The sequence below is a fragment of the Rhinatrema bivittatum genome, chromosome 10 (assembly GCF_901001135.1).
Source record: "Rhinatrema bivittatum chromosome 10, aRhiBiv1.1, whole genome shotgun sequence".
NCBI classification, from domain to species: domain Eukaryota; kingdom Metazoa; phylum Chordata; class Amphibia; order Gymnophiona; family Rhinatrematidae; genus Rhinatrema; species Rhinatrema bivittatum.
In genome coordinates, this window is record NC_042624.1 from 110,769,775 (window position 1) to 110,791,773 (window position 21,999).

A 21,999-nucleotide genomic window follows, 5' to 3' on the forward strand; every position below is an offset into this window, starting at 1 on the left:
TTATTACTGTCGTGAGAGCGGCTGGTCAGAGTGGATATGTGACTGTGTGTGTTTTTTGTTTTTTTTTAAATTAATTTTCATTAGACAGCTATTGATCATAGTGGATTTAATGTCTCATTCCATGGTTATGATCTGAAAATAATGAGGAACATTCTTTGCATTTTAAAATCTTGGCAATATATTTTTAATGTTAACAGGCAAATGAACATTGCCTTGATTTGTTTAAAATGGTGTGGATTTTTTTTACATTACATTTTTCCATTTAGTTATGCCAGACCCGTATTGTACAGTCCTGGGCTCTCATGCTGTTGAGAATCCAGGGAAGTACACTAGTAGGTCCTGGAACTGTCTGGGTGGGCGTATCAGGACTAAAAAAGCACAGACTAGTTAAGAGTTTGGACAAGTTCCTGGAGGAGATGTCCATAAACCATTATTAGCCAGGTAGACTTGGGAAAGCCACTGCTTATCCCTGGGCATTAGCAGCATGGGATTTATTTACTGCTTGGGATCCTGCCAGGTACTTGTGACCTGGATCGACCACTGTTGGAAACAGGATACTAGGCTTGATGGCCCCAGTATGGCAATTCTAATGTTCTTATGAGTTGTAAAAACATTCTTAATGGAAATCAGTGAGTAAATCCAATAACAGTACATTTAACATTATGATAACATAGTTTAATAAAAGATATATATCCAGCGACAGGAAGGGAAACCCCAGGGTTCGGCTAAGGACAGCTGCTTTCTGCAAAGGAAGAAAAACCAAAATAAAGTATTTATTATTGACAGTTGAAGTTGCCTTCCACAAAGCAACTTGAGCCCTTCTCTTCAACCCTCCCCACTCCATCTCACTGGGAAGGAGGTCTATCACCATTCTCCTACCCTACATGGGCAGAGGCCATTCACCGTCATCACCCAACAACCCTCAACAGTTGAACATACTTCCACGAGAAACAGTCATTGAGGGCTCGTCTGCATACTTCTGTGCTGCGGGCAGCGGTGGATCCTCCAGGACAGGCATCACCTCTTCTGATACAGCAAAGCGCCGTGCTATGTTGTACAACATACTGCAGGCCAAGGCTATGTCTGCTACCCTATCCAGTGAATACATTAAGGCACCCCCAGTATGGTCAATACTCTGGAACCAGCTTTTCAGCACCCCAAATGGCCTTTCTGTCATTGATATGGTTGATGTGTGTGTGAATCTCCTCTCGGATGGCGTATATGGTGCCGGAACTGGGTGAGCAGCCAAGATTTACGCCCATACTCTGCATTTCCTAAGTAGAGAAGAAAAAAAAAAGTTTTAAAATGGTGCTTTGTCATAGCACCATTCCTCTAATGAGCCTATCAGACCCCCCAGGGTGCTGCTTCCAGTAATCTCAGGCCAGAAGGAGGATATTTTCTGTAACAGTCCTAAGGATACTTTTCTAAAGGGAAAAATAAGAAAACAACAAATACTATAATAGGACAAGGAGTGATGACATACCAGGTAAATGGAGAGAAGGTCTCCCAAAACAGCCAAACACTGAAACAACAATGACTCACCCAACAGCCATCCATTGCCGAATTTTCCTTCTGCAAAATGAAAGCCAATTGCTAACTGTGACAGGATGTACGAATCATGGCTGCAACTGGGAAACTTGGTCACCATTTTGAGGATCATCAACTTCACATCTCACACCTGGATGTTAGGGAGCGAAAATGCTTCCTGTTTCGGTATGTCACCTCCTGCTCCACAAAATGAACAAGTGCCACCTTGCTGTCATTACATTAGGCATGCAAGCAATGCCGCAGATAGCCCGCTTCATCAGTTCTCATTCTGTCCTCTCCTGAAAATACGAAATATACCAAGGGAGCTTCTTTTCTATTGTTTGCAGAACCTGCCTAAAGGGACGAGAGAGTAGACTGCTCCATACATTCCATGACACCCCCCAGTGTTCTGGAAGGATCCAGAAGCCATGAAATGCAGTGCACCTGGAAGCTTAACCAGACCAGGTACAGTGCAGCCACGAGCTTTCATAGGATCTGTATCGGTCTGGAGCACCTCATGGAGGTCCAAGATCGCCTTTGAGCTCAGCAGAAATCAGTGCGTGGTGCATGAATCATCAGCTGCACAAATTCTCCATCGTGTCTTTCCTGTTAACCCCTGCCACAAAATCACCATGAGGAGAAAAAAGCCATTTTTGCAGCAAAGCAGGAACGATGGGCAACGTTTTCCACAAAATTGAGCACATGGGCAAAGCAGCAATGTCTGTGTGTCTCCTGTCAATCAAACACAGCTTTCACCTTAGACATCTAAAGTTAAATTTTAGCGCTAATGTTTACTTTAATCCCCACTATCAAGTAAAAAATCTGCATTAAAAAACCTAAGTAATTTACCACTGAAATTTTAGTGTACTTCTCGTCATATGAAGCAAGAGCTAATACCAGCAGTAAAACTAATTTGCATGGGGCCTTAGCCCACATTTTTCCATGCTCCAAATTCTTTATTGTATCTAAGGTAATTTTAGTGCAGCTAAAACTGGGCTGGTAGTCATTTAGCCTTCCTTCCATCTTTTCTAATGCGTGGAATACATCTGATCTGGGCTTCCAAGATGGTATTTTTAAACAACGTCCATGCCTGAGCTAAACTCTTAACCTTTGCAGTTGCTCCTTTCTGTTTTTCCTGTTTTCCTCATTTTATCAGTCACCTTTTTGAAAGTTAAATGCTGTTGCAGTAGATTTCTTTAGTGCCATCCCTCCAGTTATTAAGTCAAATTTTATCATGTTGTGATCACTATTGCCAAGTGGCTGGCTCCAACACTGTTTCCTCCAGCAGCAAATCCTGTGTTCTACTAAGTACTAGGTCTAAAAGAGTTTTCCATTTTATTGGTTCTTGGTTATTTATTTCATCTAGGAACTTTACCTCTCTAGAGTGTCCTGATGTGACATTCACCAGTCAATACTGAGGTAATTGAAATCCCCCATTATTACCGTGCTGCTGATTTTGCTAGCTTCTCCAGTTTCTTCTAGCATTTCATAGTCTGTTCACTCTGGCCATGTGGATGGTAATACACCTCTACTGCTATTTTATTCCCTTTTTCACCTGGAATTTCTAACCATAAAGATTCAACATTGCATTTTGTTTCTTGCAGAATTTTTATCCTGTTTGACTCAGTGCCCTCCTTCACGTATAGTGCCACTCCTCCACCAATTTTGATCCATCCTACCATTTCAATATAATATGTACATACCCCGGTATCAATCTGCTTAACACTCCAGGATAGACACTCTGTACATTCAAATGTAATTATAAGTGCCGGCTGCAGGGTAGGGTGAGCAGGGCAATCACCCAGGGCGCCTTGTAACAAAAAGGCTAATTGGTTAAGGGTGGTAATTGCCGCTCCCTGCAGTTTACCCCGTGCAATCTATCCTTCATTTCCAACCTCTAGTTGTTAGGGATCTGAATTTGTTTACTGTTTTCATTCTCACCACCTCTTCCAGAAGGGCGTTCCAGGCATCAACCACCCTCTCTCCATGAAGAAATATTTCCTGGTAGGGAAGGGGGAAGGCAAGGCAGAGGATGCTGGAGGCAAGAGGAAGGGGAGAAAATGCAGGGGATAGGGGGAAAGGATGCAGGGGCTGTAAGAGGAAGGGGAAAAGGATGCTGGGGTTAGGGAGGTTAAAAGGCAGTGGGGTGGTTACTGGAATGGGGAAGGTGTGTGTGTGCGAGGAGAGACCTCCAATCCACTCCAAAGACTCGGGGGGTGGTTAACAGTTTGCGCGAGTACGAGCCCGGGCTGTAGAAGTTCAAAAGGCCAGAATTAAATTTTGAGAAAAAAAGTTCAGAAAAAAAGGATGCAGAAAACCTTGTTTGTAAGCAGTTTGAAATGTGGATTCTCTTACCAGAGGATTTCATTTCTTGCAAATAGAGGAAAGGAAAAAAAAATCAAAAGAAACATTTATGCAAGCAAAAATTAGTTTAAAAAGCCTTGTTTGACTTTTGGCCACAAAGTGCTACATTTTTAAGAATGAGGTTCCAGAAGGTTTTCCTTTTTTTTTTTTTTTTTAAATGAATTGAGGGGTTTTTTTGGTGCTGCTTTTCCCTGAAAATTAAAGCTGGCCCCAGAAGTTTCACCTGAAATGGAAAGCCCACGGAGGGATCATAATCTTCTTCCCATTCCAGCTGGCGGGGTACGAGGCCACCCTTCCTGCCCCAGCTTTGCCGGGAACGTTGCACCGGGCGCAGTTCCCCGCAGAACCGCGATACGGATGCGCCCCGGGCCGTAACTTTTTTTTTCTAAGCAGCTGCTTCGGACGGTTTTTCGAGGCCCCCCATCCTCGTCAGCACCCAAGGCGGGCACCAAAATTGCCAGGGATCTTGGTTTTCCGAGAAAGAGACGGACGGGAAGCGGGAGCCTCGATCCTAATCTGCTTGCTTCCGACAACTGCAATCCGAAACAGAAACAGCACTTGATTCGTGTCGTTCTAACTTCATTTCGTGCACTCCTGTTTTGGGGGTTTTATTATTATTTTGGAGAGGAGAGGGGGGGGGGGGCGGCAGAAGAGAAACGCTTTCATTAGAAAAGCGCCACCGGTTTCTCAGGGACTCCGCCCGCCCTCTGCATCTCAGCCCGAGCGACCTCACCGGCTGCCGGAGGAAGGGGGGGGAGATGGCAGCGGGCCCCTCCCCTTCTCGCGTCACGGCCTGGCCAAGCCCCGCCCCCCGGAGACCGTCTGGCTTCACGCGCGGCTCAGACCCCCGGGGCTGCTCGCACGCTTTTTATTCTTCTTCTTCTTATTTCCTAGGACTGAGTGCGCGCGCCTACGGCTCCGCTAACTGCAAAAGAAGACTGAGAAGAAGGCATCGGCAAGGTAGAGCAAGGAGACTTTTCCCCAACTGTTATCGGCCGGTGGTGCCTCCTCCCTACTGATCGCCGGGGGCGGGGAGGAAGGGGGCTGAACGGTGCGGTCCGTTACTTGGGGGGGGGGGCAGGCGGGCTCAGCAGTTTGGGGAAAATCTCTCCTGTACACCTGGCCCCACCCCAGGGGCTGAGGATGGCAGCGTCCCTCTTTGTAGCGCTCCCAGCGTTCCCGGTTTCTAGCTGCCTGGCCAGAAGGAGCCCCGGTTCCCTTGCCACCTGCTCTCCCGTGTTTGTGATGTTTGCCTTCCTTGTTTTCCCGCCATCACTTCCCGCCAGCCTGCCTTCGCTCTGTAAAGTTACTTTCTTGCGCGCCTTTTGCTCCTGGATTCCGGGCTCGGTGTCAGATTGATTGCGCGTGCCTTTTGCTGAGGGAAGCAGCCCAGGCATTGATGGAGGAGGATCAGACAACTTCGGGTGATTTTTAGCTCCAGGACTGGATAAAGCAGACCAGCTGCCACCTTTAGCGGGGCGTCCCGCACCCTTGCAGTCCTATGGGACTTGTGTGCACTGCCCAGGACATCCCTTACTGAAATAAAAAGAGAGGAATCGTGCGCGGACAGCGCAAACCCAGATGATTGAATGCTCGCTGACCTCCTCCTCTCTCTTGTAGTGGTGTTGGGCAGGTGCTCCCTCTCTTCCCTCTCCCTTTTTCTCTCTCTCTCTTATGGTGGTGTTGGGCAGGCGCTCCCTCTCTTCCCTCTCCCCTTCTCTCTCTCTCTCTTGTAGTGGGGTTGGGGCAGGTGCTCCCTCACTCCCCCCCCCCTCGTAGTGGTGTTGGGCAGGTGATCTCTTTCTTCCCTATCCCCTTCTCTCTCTTGTAGTGGGGTTGGGGCAGGCACTCCCTCTCTTCCCTCTCCCCTCTCGCCTTCTCTCTCTCTCTTGTAGTGGGGTTGGGGCAGGTGCTTCCTCTCCTCTCTCTCCCTCTCTTGTAGTGGTGTTGGGGCAATGCTTCCTCTCCTCCCTCGCTCCTCTCCCTCTTGCGGTGTTGGGACAGGTGCTTCCTTCCCTTGCTGCTCTTCCCTTTGGTGGCAGTGCTGGCACCTCCTTGTTTTCTTGACCGCAGGACAGACATGGAGGAGAATAATTTCCCCCTCCTCCTTCGGTAAGCTTGGAAGGACTGGAGGCAGAGAGTGCCCCCTTCAGTCGTGCACCTCTAGCTGAGGAAGTGGATAAAGGCCGCCTGAATTCTCTTTCTGGTGGCTGCACCTGGCCCTTGTTCCTCTCTCCTGTGCTGGGCCAGCAGATGGAGAAAGCCAAGGTATCTTCTCTCTGCCACCTGCAGTTCCCACCGGATATTCATTTATAGATGGCTTGCTCCTTGAAAGTGGACTGGAGCTGGTGTCCTGGTAATGTTCTTCCTTGCCCTCCTTCGGGATTATCAATCTCTCAGTAGCTGTGTTTGAAATTTGTACCTGCAGGCTGGGAAGCGTAAGCATATTCAATTTATCCCTAAAAGGGTTTTTGTACTTTTTTAAACTTTCTTCAGGTTATTTAACACTTATGTTGTGTAGTTGTAATTTGGCAGAGTGTATTTGGTACAGGAGTCCCCATATATCTCCACGAGACACAGCCACGCTTCCCTGGAAGTGCAGCCAGTAATTCTGTAAGGCAAAAAAAACCCCCAAAACCCATTTGCTGTCCCAGACCTGTGCTCCAACAGGAAAGCATTGAGGGCAGCTTCCTCTGATCCCAGCACTGAGTGAACCTGAGGATGGGTTTGTTTTTTTTTTTTTTACTCTGGCAGTTTCCTCCTCCTCAGTCAGAACCAGGGCTGGGATGTGGTACTGGGAGTCGCCTTTTGCAGTTACCCAGGGACTCTTTCCCCCCAATTTTATAATCAGGCCCCAGGGCTCCTTTTTGGAACTGTACCGTCATGGGCCCTGCATTAAACCACTAGGTGTCACCCTTGGGCAATGATCACGGGGCTATGAGTGCTACCTCTGCAGCCATCCCCTGCTGACCTGGAGAGCGAAAGATCCGACTTGGGAATGGAACTGAGGACCCTCCACATGCACAGCACTTCCCAGCTCAGCCACTGGGCTGGCCCCAGCTTCTAATTTTTCGTTGCAAATATTCTTCCAAGACAGACATGGGCAAAACAATGGCCTTGCGAATGCCCTCTATAGCTCAAGCAATGGTTTTTCCCAGTTAGTATGTGGTTATTTTGATTTATTTATGTCTGCTGTGATCTTGCATGTGTATTTTTGATTGATTTTATGTTTATTATTTTTAATCATTATGTATTTCATTTTGTAAATCGCTTTGAGCGTTTGCATAAAACGATTTAAGAAACTTTAATAAGCAAATAAGGTTCCTCAGCACAAGCTCATTTCCTTTTCCTGAACTTTAGATCCTTGCCCTGAGTTTCTTGGCTGTGTGCACCCTACTTACTCTTCTTCTTTCTGACAGTAACTCCTGGCATTGTGTGTTCACAGCAAGCCTTCTCTGTCATTGTAGTAATTGTCATGATCACGCTCGCCCTAACTGTTAGTAGCTGCAGCGATCTCTCACTAATAAATAATTAGCACTGTTTAGTAATTTGTTTTCGGAATGGAGGGCTATATTTATACTGACTTGCTCTTCCGTTTTATTCTGCAGACGAACATGAGGTTTGTCGTGTCGGGGGCTCGCATCAGCATAAACCTTGCCTCCAGTTGCAAACACAAAGCCGGGATTTAGTTGTTCTTTCTCATCCATTCTGCCCACGCCGCCGAGGATATAGCCCGGCCGCCACCCACGGAGCATAACAGCTGGGCAGGTCGACTTTTAAGAGGAGGCCAGAGGGGCAGGCAAAGCAGAGGACTCTATTGCCAAAACGTTCACATTAAAATGCTCGGGGTGCTGTTTTCAAATTTTTGTTCTTTTAATTTATATTTTTTATATTTTTCTTTCCAAGAAGGTATAGAATTTTAAAAAAACTTTTTTTTTTTTTTTTTTTTTTTTTTTTAAACCCGGTCTCCTTAGAGGTGGCTATTTAGAAAAAAAAAGCTGAGGCCCTGAATTTAGGCTCACAAGTTAGGGAGCTAAGTTTTCAGCTGATTCACCTAGGTTTAGGGATCGAGGTGGAGGCCCTGCTATTCATTTGCCCAGACTTAGCATCCCGAGTTAGGGGCCTGGTGCTGAAAAATCAGGGCTAAGCTCCTCACTTTGTTTCTTTGCCCTGACATCGCCCTGTAGCCTCCTCCCTTTTCAGGATCCTAAACTTTAGGGGCAGCCCCAGTAAATTTTCAGAAGCCTAAATTCCAAAATTAGGCACCCAGACTCTGACATTTGACCTCTGGTGGTTAGAATTTGGCCAGTTTTCCCCAGGACATGAAAAGGCAGGCCATCAGGGTTGGTAAAAATGGGAATTTGGTGAACTCGGAATTAAAAGAGTTCTTCTCACGCCAGTTGCAGGATGCACCTGACCTGCTGGGTTGACAGGATCTTCCCAAAGACTATTCATTGAGATATTCTTTAAATAAAGAGTTAAAATGCATGGCATATATTTGCCTCCATTATAATGTGTGATACTTAATGAAAAATCTGTTCAAAAAGTTTAGAAAAAAATAGAAGGAAGAAACAGATGGGGAGTCAGTGCACTGACGTCCTTTGAGGACAGGAGAAGCATGAGTGTGACTTTTGGTTCAGTAGCGTCAGGTAGTGGTATGTTTGAGCCCTTAAATACAGCTGCTGTTCTTCAAACCAGAACTTTTGTCCTTTTATTCTCTCTTTATTTTGTGCATGCTAAATTTTGGGAGAGCTGATGCTGCTGGAATTCTCCATGTTCCCAGCAGGACGTGGAAGCCGTCTGCAGCACGGAACCCAGATTAGGATCCAAAGGTCAGAGGGGCAGCTACAGCCAGGTCAACCCAACGGAAACAGCTTGCTTTAAAATGGCTTTCTCAACTGTAATGACAGTTCAGTAACAGAACACAGAGGCAGTACACTGAGAAATGTTTAATATGTGCTGAAGATAATTAATCTGTACTGTATTGAGGAACTGAGACCTCGATGAATCAGACCCTTAATCTTGCACTGCAGATATATCTGTAATGCAGCTTAATTATGACAGAAAATGATTGGACTTTGGGGTTTCAACTACTAATGAGGTTATTAAATAATGTCAGAGACTGTGACTATCTTGCTATTCCCCCCCCCCCCCTCCATAACCTTGGGCAGTAGTAGGCGGCAGCTATTGTCCTCGAGATCAATCCCTGTCTGCATGCTGTCTGGAAAAGTAACGTTTCAGAGGTCTGGCAGCGGATGGAAATTTAGTGATGAGCTCTGAAATAGCAGGACGGGCAGAACCCAGCAGCTGCCATGGCCCTGTGTGATTGAGCAGGGATGGGCTGAGGAAGGGGGCTCCCGGAGGCCCCTGCACGAATGATCTGATGAAATCAGAATCTCTCACCAAGCAGAGCAGAGCTGGCAAGCACCCCCCTCCCCTCCCCTCCCCCGATCCACATCTTTTACAATGATAACGTCTACAGCATTTCACAGGCGCTGGGTGTGCAGGGTAGAAAGACAGTGCCTTGCAGTGCAGCCTTTTTTTTTTTTAAATTGTGGTTACCAAATGAGTTATCTGACCCAGAATAAAGGTACTTTTCCAGGGTCGCAGAGAGAAGCAAGGGCAAAGCGAGGATTTAGAACGCCTGGAGTCGTCGTCCCCCCTCCCCCCTCGTGCTCAGGCCGTCGGCACTCACCCCCCCTGCTTCTGTGGGTCGATTTTTGACATGCTTCTGAAATTACTTTCCTCTCCTTTTTTTTTTTTTTTTTTTTTTTAATTTCAGATGGCTTCGGTAACGGATTCCAGATACGGACACAGGGATGTTTCGGACCAGAATTTTGATTACATGTTCAAACTCCTGATCATTGGCAACAGCAGCGTGGGGAAGACCTCCTTTCTTTTCCGCTACGCGGACGACACTTTCACGCCGGCTTTTGTCAGCACCGTGGGCATCGACTTCAAAGTGAAGACCGTCTACAGGAACGAGAAGAGGGTCAAACTGCAGATCTGGGTATGCCTTCCTCTGCTTTTACCGGTGGCTTCTTAAGGTCCTGGCGGGCAAAAGCAAATGTACCAAACTCCAGCAGCGCGCAGCCGGGGGCGCGCGTGCAGAGGGACCTGGCAGTCTTAGAATAGTGGAGGATAAAAAATGGTGATCTGGAATCTGTATCAGGTTTTTCATCAAAAGAGGTTCAGAACGTGCTTTTAGAGTGTAACAGTGTCAGAAATGAGCGTGCAGCCACCTTACGAGTGGGATGCTCTTCTTCTCGTTGCAGCGCCCGATGTACAAGGCAGCATGTGGGAGGAGAGGAGCAGCAGTAAAGCAGATCGGCGGCGAGGACCTGTTGGGTCCTCGCTGATGTTCTCCATATAGTTTCTTGTTTCGCTGCCTCTCTGCCAGGTTTTTAAAGCAAATGTTCCCCGTCCCTGCACTTTTCAGTGGTGAGGTCACTCCTGCAAGATTCTTCCTTGTGCTTCTCGGGGACCTTGTCTCTCTCACTCTGTGCCTTTTGATAGGGAAAGGGGAAGAACGGCACCAGAGGGGTACAAATAGGTTCCCGGGACGGCAGTAAAAAAGAAGAAAAAAGAAAGCAAGTGAGCCAAGTTTGAAATCCTCATGGCTGGTGGCCTTTTCTCTGTGAGCTGTGATATATTTTACTGGGCCAACGTGAATTGTGGCATTCTCCCGCATGGCATGCCGGGAATGGTACTGATCCCAGAGAAAAGTGGGTTCTTTGCAGAATCAACACCATTGCATGAAAGTATTTTTAGGTTGGTCCAATTAAAGGTAGAGATGATAATCTTAAGATAATAGTCTTTTTTTTTTTTTTTTCCACAGTGTTTGCCATCCCTTAAAGGGAGCAGGATTTTTTTTTTTTTTAATGAAGGTTGGCACATAACTATAAGCATCCACGGAACAATTGCCGGTGTGATTGGCCCCAGAATGGTGCGTTGCACATATACATAAACATATAGGTGGTGGTGTACAGCTCTGCGAATGCTGAGCAGTGCTATAGAAGTGATGATTAGTAGTACTAAATATACAGCCCCTTCAGTGTGGTGCTGATAGGACAGCTCCAGAGGGTCAGGAGCAACCGATACAGAACCAGCACTTTAAAGCAAGGTTGGCCCCAGCTGTGATTGACAGCTGGCCGGGTACCCTACAGCTTTCAGCTGTCAGATGGCAGCATCCTCTAAAAATCAATTTGTAGCTAACATTTTAAGTTATTGTTGGGAGGTACCCAGTTGCACAGTAATATCTTTCAAATCACTTTAATTGTTTAAAGAGGTGGATGGGTAGAGGAGGGATATATCATATTCTTCAGCTGGAGGGAACTGTTAGGAGGAAGAGAGATTATAAATGGTACTTATTTTAGCCAAATAGTAATTAATTAATTTCCTAAAGATGGAGAGTTGGAAAATTCAGAAATAATACAATTAGCTTGCAAGATGCTGTAGTATATTCAGTATGGCTGGCTTCTGTCCCTCACCCATGCACCAGAAGATGGTGCATAGATCAGTACTCAAGTTTAGCCCTTAATCTCTAGACTAATGACGATGTCCAGATTAAGCCATAGACTTTACATCCTTATGGGAATCTTTCCAGCTCAACAGCTTAAACCTAGGCTGGCCTTGTAGTAACAGAATCTGGTGATTATCATCACATTGGATAGCAAATCCTCCTGTTTCTGGCTCAGGTTTCTAATAACATTTAACTGTGTTTTCTCAAACCAGTATAAAAGAAGAAAATGATGTGCCTTGTTCACAGATTGAGAAGATCTTGTTAGAGGGAAGAAAGGAGAGAGTTATATTTCCAGTGGCAAAATGTCATTAAATTTCTGAAAATTAAATTTACTTGCTTGGCTAAGGTAATATGTATTGGGCATATTTAATTGTGACTTTTTTGCTTTATAGTTTATTATCTTAGTTCTCCTTTCGTTTTGTTATTCTAATGTATCCTTTTATTTTATTTATTTTTTACAGTTCCCCTGCCCCTTTTGTGCACACTTTATCAGGGTTACGGCTTCTGGTTTTCTAGCTTTTTCTTTTCATCCACACGCATGTCATCACGTGATGCCTGCACAGGACTTTGATTAGGACCGGTACGGCTGGGCCCTGAATTATGAAGATTCATAATCGTAGCGAGGGTTAATTAAAGGGGGTGTATGATTTGTACTTGCCCGTGGTATTGACGAGATTCGCTGTGCTCTTTAATACCTGCCTACCTTGTAGTAAGATTTTCAAAAGCGGGGCTGCCTGGCTAGTAAAATTCCTACAAGATATGCACGTGCAGAGCGTCCCCGGGTACTGGCACTGGCTTTTTCTGTGGGCAGCCAATCGGGAGCAAAATGGCATACATGGTATTCGAAGATTAAATCTGCACGCGTTTTATTCTTCCCCAATCTAGACAGCCCCATTCGTGCCATCATCCTGGGAGCACCTCTTTTTTTAGTCTGGCTAAAAGCATGCGTACCATGGATCTGCACACGTTTTTAGCAGTTGTGAGAGGGAGACACATTTTAACCAGGGCATTCTACCCAGGTAAATGCAAATCCCTTTTAAATAATTGTCCTTTCCATACATACATCACCAAAGGAATGAAACATAAAAATCCCAAAGAAAAATAGATATCTTAATGCATTTAATGTGTTTTGTTTTTTTTTAAGAGGGGGGTTTGATGATCTTAGTGCTGGGAAGGAGCCACCTGTCGTGGTAAATGTGGACACCAATGACAAGGGAGGGAGGTTCGGGAAGGCAAATTTAGGTTCTTGGGTAGAAAGTTGAAATCCAGGACCTTCAGGGTGGCGTTCTCTGAAATGCTCCCAGTTCTACGTGCAGGACCCCAGAGGCAGGCAGAGCTCCGGCACCTCAGTGCATGGTTGAGTTGTCGGGGCAGAGGAGAGGGCTTTAGTTTTTGTTAGGAACTGGGCAATATTTTGGGAAAGGGGGGGGGGGGCCCTCGTCTGAAAGGATGGGCTCCACCTTAACCAGGGTGGAATCAGGATGCTGGCACTAACCTTTCAAAAGGGGGAGAGAGCCATTTCTAAACCAGAACAAGGGGGAAAGCCGACAGTCACTCAGCAGTGCATGATTCGGAAAGAGGTATCTTCAAAGGGTACTACAGAAACGGGTGTTAGGGCATCCCAGCAAAGTGATTCCAATAAAAGCCAACGTAGCCCATGTGCCTATAAGTAAAGAACAGAGTGTGTTAAAAGAATCCAAATTATCCCTGGTAACTTCTAGGAAAGTTGCATATACAAGCAAAAAAAACCCACCTTGAAATGTCTGTCTGTCTTAAAAAGTAGATGGGAGAGTTAGAATATATAGCACTACAGGAAGAGGTAGACATAATTGGCATCTCAGAGAAGGAAGATAACCAATGGGACAGTGCTATACCAGAGTACAAACTATATCGCAATGATAGGAAGGATCAACTTGGTAGGGATATAGCACTTTGTTAGGAATGGCATAGCAGGATAAAACTCCCACAGGAGAATCTTTCTGGGTGGAAATTCCATGTGTGATAGGGAAGAGTATAGTATGGGGCTTACTACTGTCCACCTGGCCAAAATGAACAGACAGATGATGAAATGCTAACAGAAATTTGGGAAGCTAACAAATTTGGCAGCCCAGTAGCAATGGGAGATTTTGATTATCCAAATAGTGACTGGGTAAATGTCACATCAGGACATGCTCGAGAGGTAAGGTTTCTCGATGAACTAAATGACTGCTTCATGGAGCAGCTGGTCCATGGACTGATGGGAGGGGGAGCTAATTAGACCTAATTTTTAGTGGAACACAGGATTTGGTGCGGGAGGAAATGGTAGAGGGACCACTCAGCAACACTGATCATAACATGATCAAATTTGACTTAATGGTTGGAGGGAGGATATTAAGTAAATCTTCTGCTCTAGCATTTAAGTTTCAAAAGGGAAACTGATACAATGAGTAAAATAGAAAAAAAAACCTAAAAGGTGCAGCTACAAAGATTAAGAGATTACATCATGTGTGGACATTGCTTGAAAATACCATTTTGGAAGACCAGACTAGATGTATTCCATGAATTAAAAAAGATGGAATGAAGGCCAGATGACTGTTTGGCATGATTAAAAGGTGAGATGAAAGAAGCTATTTTAGCCAAAAAAAACTTATTTCAAAAAACGGAAAAAGGAACAAAATGAAGAAAATAGGACAAAGCATAATCTTTGGCAAGTTAGATGTAAAACATTGATAAGGCAGGCAAAAAATAATTTAAAAGCTTGCTATAGAAGCAAAAACTTAAAATACAAACTTTTAAAAATTATATTGGAAGCAGGAAGCCTGTGAAGGAGTTGGTTGGATTGTTAGATGATCGAGGGATTATAGCAGCACTTAGGGAAGATAAAGCTACAGTGGAAAGATTAATTCTTTGCTTTGGTGTTTATTGAAAAAGATGTTGGGGAGATATTGGTGCTGTAAATGGTGTTAATAGTGATGATGTGGAAGAATTGAAACAAATCACTTTGAACCTGGATGATGAACTAAGGCAAATTAAAGAATAGCAAATTGCCTGGACCAGATAGTTTACATCCCAGAGTTCTAAAAGAACTAAAAAATTAAATCGCAGATCTATTACTAGTGGATAATGATGAGCTGGTAGATATAGTGTATTTGGATTTTCAGAAGGTATTTGACAAAGTCCCTTATGAGAGACTCCTGAGAAAATTAAAAAGTCATGGGATAGGATGCGATGTCCTATTATGGATTGCAAACTGGTTAAAAGACAGGAAACAGAGTGTAGGTCAGTTTTCTCGGTAGAAAAAGGTAAACAATGGAGTACCACAGGGATTTGTACTGGGACCAGTGCTTTTTGATATATTTGTAAATGATCTGGAAAAGGGAGTGAAGTGATCAAATTTGCAGATGACACAATATTATTCCAAGTGGATTGTAAGAAACTACAGGAGGGCATTGCAAGACTGGGCATCCTAATGCCAGATGAAATTTAAAGTACACAAGTGCAAAGTGATGCATATTGGGAAAAAGTAACCCACACTGTAGTTAGATGATAGGTTTCATCTTAGGAGTTACCACCTAGGAAAAGAATCTGGGTGTCATTGTGGATAATATTTTGAAATCCTTGGCTTAGTGTGCAGCGGTGGTCAAAAAAGCAAACAGAACGTTAGGAATTATTAGGAAAAGAATGGAAAATAAATTGGAGAATTTTATAATTCCTCTGTATTGCTCCATGGTGAGACTGCATCTAGAGTATTTTGTGCAATTTTAGTCGCCACATATCAAAAAAGATATAGTTGACCTGGAAAAGGTACAGACGAGTGACCAAAATGATAACTGGGATGGAATGGCTCTCCTTTGAAGAAAGGCTAAAGAGGTTAGGGCTGTTCAGGTTGGAGAAGAGATGGCTGAGGGGAGATATGATAGAGGTCTATAAAATCATGAGTGGAATAGGATGGGTAAATGTGAATTGGTTATTTACTCTTTCAAAAAATAAAGACATGGAGATACTCCATAAAGTTAGTACGTAGCACATTTTAAAACAAATCGGAGAAAATTCTTTTTCACTCAATGCACAATTAAGCTCTGGAATTCATTGCTGGAGGATGTGGTAAAGGCAGTTAGGGGTAGATTTTCAGACGAGCGCGAACAGCCTACTTTTGTTTGCGCTCCAGGCGCAAACAAAAGTACGCTGGATTTTAGTAGATACGCGCGTAGTCGCGCGTATCGGCTAAAATCCTGGATCGGCGCGCGCAAGGCTATCGATTTCGTATAGCCTGCGCGCGCCGAGCCGCGCAGCCTACCCCCGTTCCCTCCTAGGCCGCTCCGAAATCGGAGCGGCCTAGAAGGGAACTTTCCTTTGCCCTCCCCTCACCTTCCCCTCCCTTCCCCTACCTAACCCACCCGCCCGCCCCTGTCTAACCCCCCATCCTACCTTTGTCGGGGGATTTACGCCTCCCGGAGGGAGGCGTAAATCCCCGCGCGCCAGCGGGCCTCCTGCGCGCCGGGCCGCGACCTGGGAGCGGGTACGGAGGGCGCGGCCACGCCCCCGGGCCGTAGCCATGCCCCCGTACCCGCCCCCAAAACGCTGCCGACACGCCCCCGCAACGCCGCGCGCTCCGGCCCCACCCCCCGACACGCCTCCCGACACGCCCACTCCGAAAACCCCGGGACTTACGCGAGTCCCGGGGCTCTGCGCGCGCCGGGAGGCCTATGTAAAATAGGCTTCCCGGCGCGCAGGGCCCTGCTCGCGTAAATCCGCCCGGTTTTGGGCGGATTTACGCGAGCAGGGCTCTGAAAATCCGCCCCTTAGTGTAGATGGGTTTAAAAAAAGGTTTGACCAAGTTCCTGGAGAAGTCCATAAACTGTTATTACTCAGGTAGACTTGGAGGAAAGCTACTACGTATCCCTGCGCGTTAGTAGCATAGGATCTGTCTAGTGTTTGGGATCTTGCTAGGTATTTGTGACCTGGATTGACCACTGTTGGAAACAGGATGCTGGGCTTAATGGACTCTCGGTCTGACTCAGTATGTTCTTATGTTTGGCATGGGTCTAGTTTTATGTTTCTAGTGGTATTAGTTGGCAGGTGTTAACACCACCCTACCCCCATATTGTACAAGTTCTTATTCTCAAAAGCTCAAGAAGGAACCATCTTCGGGTTGTGACTCCTTTTATTTCATTTTAGTCAAATGGTTGAGTGGCGGCTGTAACAGACTGAGATATTTAAGCAATTTTTGGTTGTGTTACTGCTTTGAAAACCTGTGGGAGCTCTCTAGATTGTCTGTGCATCACGTCTCGGTCCTGGTGAGTCCTTTTATACTTTTTTTTTTTTTTCTATTCCTTTCTTCTTCGATTGTAGAGGACTTGGAGTTTGCTGCATGTGTTCCCTTAGTTTTATTTTTCACCTCATTTGCCCTCGAGTGGTCTTATGGGACTGGAGCAGCATATGTTATAAATAAGGACGAGGTCCTTTGGGTTTCTGAGCTCTCTTCGGCGTAATTACTTCTCCTGCATTGCTCATTCTGTGTGTGCATTGCAGGTTGTGGAACAGTTTGAAGGTTGCAGTACTAGTAAAATAGTTCATTTTGGTATAAAATAATTAAGTAGCTGCTTTGTTTCAGCTCTGAATCTTTTTTTTTTTTTTTTTCACTCCCATGCCTGAGGAAATATTTGTGTTTTTTGAAAGATCATTCTATTTGGCCACTCCCACAGTTAGGAGTATAAACATATTGAGGTGCGGCTTTGCTGATCATCATCGCTGCCCCGTGCGGCCATCAGGCTGGTCCTGAATCCTCAGAGCACGAACATAGCATGAGGAGATGAGAAGTGGGCTCAGGGTTGGACGGTTTCCCAACATTCGGGCCGATACAGTAAAAATCACGGGAGAGCGGGCGAGCGCTCACTCTCCCAGCGCACGCACAGGACACTCTCCTGTGCGCGCGATACAGTAATTTAATTTATTTAAATTAGGGCCGGCGGTAAAAAGAGGCGCTAGGGACACTAGCTCGTCCCTAGCGCCTCTTTTTGGACAGGAGCGGCGGCTGTCAGCGGGTTTGACAGCTGACACTCAATTTTGCCGGCGTCTGTTCTCGAGCCCGCTGACAGCCACGGGTTCAGAAATTGGACGCTGGCAAAATTGAGCATCCGGTTTTCGAGCCGTGTGCCTATTTCAAAATGTTTTTTTTCTTTTTTACTTTTTTTAACTTTCGGGACCTCCGACTTAATATCGCCATGATATTAAGTCGGAGAGTGCACAGAAAAGCAGTTTTTATTGAATAAAGGGTAAAGCTAGAGCGACCAATCGCGGGTTAACAGTGCACGCCACTGGAGCGCACAGTACTGTATTGGCCTGATTGTGTGTTGTGTGAGATGAGGGGGCTTGGGGCTGGGTTGTGGCTGATATCAAAAAGTACACAGATTTGTGTTCCAAGCAAGTCCAAATGTGAGAGAAATAAAACCTATGGAGCACACACACACAAAAAAAAGATCTAGGGATAAGACCAAAGGAAGAAGCAGTGCAATTAAAACAAAAAAAACAAAACTCTACCTTTGGCATATTGGGATTGGTAGCATTGATGCTCCTTTAAGTCCTAGGTCTGGCTTCAGCCTCGTATTGGAAAATATATAGAATTTTACAGCCTTCTTTCTGCTATAAGTAATCTATGTCTATAATCCAATGTGTGTGAGATTTGCAGGTCCTGTGCATTTCTTGCATTCTTGCTATATCTAGGACCATCACTCCCTTTTTTTTTTTTTTTTTTTTGTAACTTTTGTTCCTGAATCATAGTGGAGTGATCCGAGAGGAACTGGAATCACGCGTTTTTATTAAGAAATGCGTTGTGACAGCTTGTGCATTCTAGCAGGCGGCTGAGGCCTGTTAACACACCACTGTCAACAAAGCCGTAATAAAAATAACTCGGGAAGGAGGAATGTGAGTGCGGGCAGCTTCAGAGGATGGATTTTTAACAAGGAAGATTGTGGATAAAATACTTCACTCAGATAACAAAGAGAATATGCATGCCTGCCGTTTGACAAGCAAAAGGGCACATTTTTCTTTGTTTAGCAGCCTGTGATGTCATCAGAACATTTTAAAGGGGCCTTGCTATTGGCTGATGCCACATGTTGAGTTCTGTGCACTGAATGAATTTGGTGCATGTCACATGGTGCTGTTCAAGCAGTCCCAAGTGCTTGATTCTTAAACAGACAGAGCATTTTATTCAGAAACAATCGTCCAAGTATATTGTCATAAAAATCTTTTATTTTTTTTCAGAAAGTGTTTTTTCATGTGAGTTTGCTAGAATTGTTTTGTCTTTCCTAATGAATTTTTGTCAGGGGAAGTTGCTGACGGGCTTCGAACTGGTGGTAGCTGGGAAATGAAGTGCCCCACAGCCCCAGAGAGAGCGAACTGGCAAGTTGGAAGCCAGAAGGGCCAGGGGCCGTGAGGGACTGAGAAGTGGGTATTGTGGCCACTGCACCCAGTGAAGCCAGTTGCCAGAGTTAGGTTTAAAGGTGGTGAAGGGAATCAGGAAGTAGCTTTCAGCAACCAGAGTGCTACCCATGCCCTCTAGTGAGGTGAAAACTTTCCTGCAGTGGCGAGGTTCTGCTCCTTGTCGTGGTTCTGGCTCCAGGTCCAGCATCAAAACACTAGACCTCCTTTTTTTTTTTTTTTTTCCCTGAGACAAACCGACTCCTGCCTAGGAATACTGGCATGGCTAGGAAACTGAGACTTTGCTGAGAGCCTCATTCCACCACCCCTGCCAGTGCCTGCATGGAAGGTCAGTGCAGGTAGTAGAAACCCTGTGGGAGAAGGTCACCACACTGGCCATGAAAACTGGACATTAGGACAGCAAATTCTTCAGCTGCAGGCTGGGAACAAGGTGCCGAGGTGGTCTGTGGTCCCAGTTTGGGCAGATAGATCTGCGACCCTCCCCTTTCAGTATCTGAATGTTTAAGCGGCTGACGGGAACTGCTTTGGCTCTCTGTGACTGAGTGTCGATCGCGCTTCGCGGGTTATCCCCCCAGAACTACGCCAACAACAGGACGAAGATGGAGCTTAGTGATCAATCGTCTCCCGAGGAAAGCGTTAAACTGGACTTGCTCCCTTCTAGAGCATGAAAGCCCCTTGCCAGGGAAGCACTGCGGCGTTTTCTGGAACTGTTGACGACCCTCGCTGTGCCCGAAACCAGGAACAGAATAGTTAGTTGCACGCGCTTCCCAGTTTTGTCAGCTGACACAGAGTGGCATAAGCCGGCTCGGTGGCACCAGTTCTGAAGGGGCCTTGGGGATGAAATAAAAAATGAAATGCTTGACTAAGCCCCTCTCCCCCCAAAGTGAATGATGCATTTACAGACCTGTGTATTTGGACTGACAACTGCGTGACTGCAGCTCGGCAGCCATCCCCGTGAAACCCCTCCTACCCCCCCCCCCTTCCTAGAGCCAATGCAGATGGCCATGGTCACGGACTGCAGGTCAGGTGTTGGGCATCCAGCCCTGCGCTTCCACCGCTTACCACCTACAATGCTTCCTCGGTTACCACCAGGATGACTGGGTAGCATTCCTGCTAAAGAATAAAAAAAAAAAAAAAAAAAAAGGTATGTGTGTGTGTGCAAACTTAAATGAGGGCAGTTTTTTAAAGGGAGCTTAATCCTCCAAGGTAATACAAACATCGGAACAAAATGTCACACTTTTTTTTTTTTTTCTAAAGTTTTTTAAGGTGGAATCATGTATGTGTGCTATGGGTTTTCAAGTGTTCAGCTCTCAAGTATAATCATGAATCTCCTCCGTTCCCTAAAGTCCAGAAATTCTTCAAAATATGGGTGCAGTTCCTAACACTGAGCACACCTCTCTCCCACTCCAGTTTTTGCACACTGCAGGTTCCACCATCCATCCCAAATACCACCTGCTGGTAAACCCCCAGCTCTTCAGTTCCTGCAGCCCTGGGCAGTGTCCAGAAGACACTCGTGAATCGATTAGATGCTTTAAAGGTCAGCCTATAAACAGGCCAGCTGCAAAAGAGAAGAGCCAGAAGGTGTGGCAGGCCACCAAGAATCTACGATCAGGATGACCTTGCAGAAAGCTGGACCACTGATGCCTGTGATCATCATCCACCAAGTCACCAAGCCTAGAACAACCTGGCTTTTGGGAATCCATCCTGATTTCCTGCATCATTTAGAAGCCCTTCCCAGGATGTATGCAGAATCCTCCTCTCCCTATCCATAAGAACATAAGAACATAAGAAAATGCCATACTGGGTCAGACCAAGGGTCCATCAAGCCCAGCATCCTGTTTCCAACAGTGGCCAATCCAGGCCATAAGAACCTGGCAAGTACCCAAAAACTAAGTCTATTCCATGTAACCATTGTTAATGGCAGTGGCTATTCTCTAAGTGAACTTAATAGCAGGTAATGGACTTCTCCTCCAAGAACTTATCCAATCCTTTTTTAAACACAGCTATACTAACTGCACAAACCAAATTCTCTGGCAACAAATTCCAGAGTTTAATTGTGCGTTGAGTAAAAAAGAACTTTCTCCGATTAGTTTTTAAATGTGCCCCATGCTAACTTCATGGAGTGTCCCCTAGTCCTTCTACTATCCGAAAGAGTAAATAACCGATTCACATCTACCCGTTCTAGACCTCTCATGATTTTAAACACCTCTATCATATCCCCCCTCAGTCGTCTCTTCTCCAAGCTGAAAAGTCCTAACCTCTTTAGTCTTTCCTCATAGGGGAGTTGTTCCATTCCCCTTATCATTTTGGTAGCCCTTCTCTGTACCTTCTCCATCGCAATTATATCTTTTTTGAGATGCGGCGACCAGAATTGTACACAGTATTCAAGGTGCGGTCTCACCATGGAGCGATACAGAGGCATTATGACATTTTCCGTTTTATTCATCATTCCTTTTCTAATAATTCCCAACATTCTGTTTGCTTTTTTGACTGCCGCAGCACACTGAACCGACGATTTCAATGTGTTATCCACTATGACACCTAGATCTCTTTCTTGGGTTGTAGCACCTAATATGGAACCCAACATCGTGTAATTATAGCATGGGTTATTTTTCCCTATATGCATCACCTTGCACTTATCCACATTAAATTTCATCTGCCATTTGGATGCCCAATTTTCCAGTCTCACAAGGTCTTCCTGCAATTTATCACAATCTGCTTGTGATTTAACTACTCTGCACAATTTTGTGTCATCTGCAAATTTGATTATCTCACTCGTCGTATTTCTTTCCAGATCATTTATAAATATATTGAACAGTAAGGGTCCCAATACAGATCCCTGAGGCACTCCACTGTCCACTCCCTTCCACTGAGAAAATTGCCCATTTAATCCTACTCTCTGTTTCCTGTCTTTTAGCCAGTTTGCAATCCACGAAAGGACATCGCCACCTATCCCATGACTTTTTACTTTTCCTAGAAGCCTCTCATGAGGAACTTTGTCAAACGCCTTCTGAAAATCCAAGTATACTATATCTACCGGTTCACCTTTATCCACATGTTTATTAACTCCTTCAAAAAAGTGAAGCAGATTTGTGAGGCAAGACTTGCCCTGGGTAAAGCCATGCTGACTTTGTTCCATTAAACCATGTCTTTCTATATGTTCTGTG

General features: G+C 45.3%; 1 protein-coding gene and 1 long non-coding RNA gene across 10 annotated transcripts in view; one reads left to right on the forward strand and one right to left on the reverse strand.

The window, feature by feature from the left end:
- Positions 1-661: 661 nt before the first annotated feature.
- On the reverse strand, positions 662-4,463 carry LOC115100306. The gene is made up of 3 exons (XR_003859026.1): positions 4,115-4,463; positions 940-1,274; positions 662-742 (listed from the first exon to the last, which is right to left on the reverse strand). It is a non-coding gene; the product is annotated as an uncharacterized LOC115100306 (long non-coding RNA).
- Positions 3,466-21,999, forward strand: part of RAB3B (RAB3B, member RAS oncogene family) — a 97,393-nt gene continuing 78,859 nt past the window's right edge. For 5 of the 9 annotated variants that reach the window (XM_029618702.1, XM_029618701.1, XM_029618700.1 and 2 more), the window contains exons 1-2: positions 3,475-3,531; positions 9,674-9,901. In XM_029618702.1, coding sequence (XP_029474562.1) covers positions 3,514-3,531; positions 9,674-9,901 — 246 coding nt within the window. In that variant the 5' untranslated portion in view covers positions 3,475-3,513. Of the gene's footprint in view, positions 3,532-4,135; positions 4,171-4,603; positions 4,852-7,594; positions 7,801-9,673; positions 9,902-21,999 lie in introns of those variants that run through there. The other 4 variants (XM_029618706.1, XM_029618707.1, XM_029618705.1 and 1 more) reach the window with 4 other exon arrangements.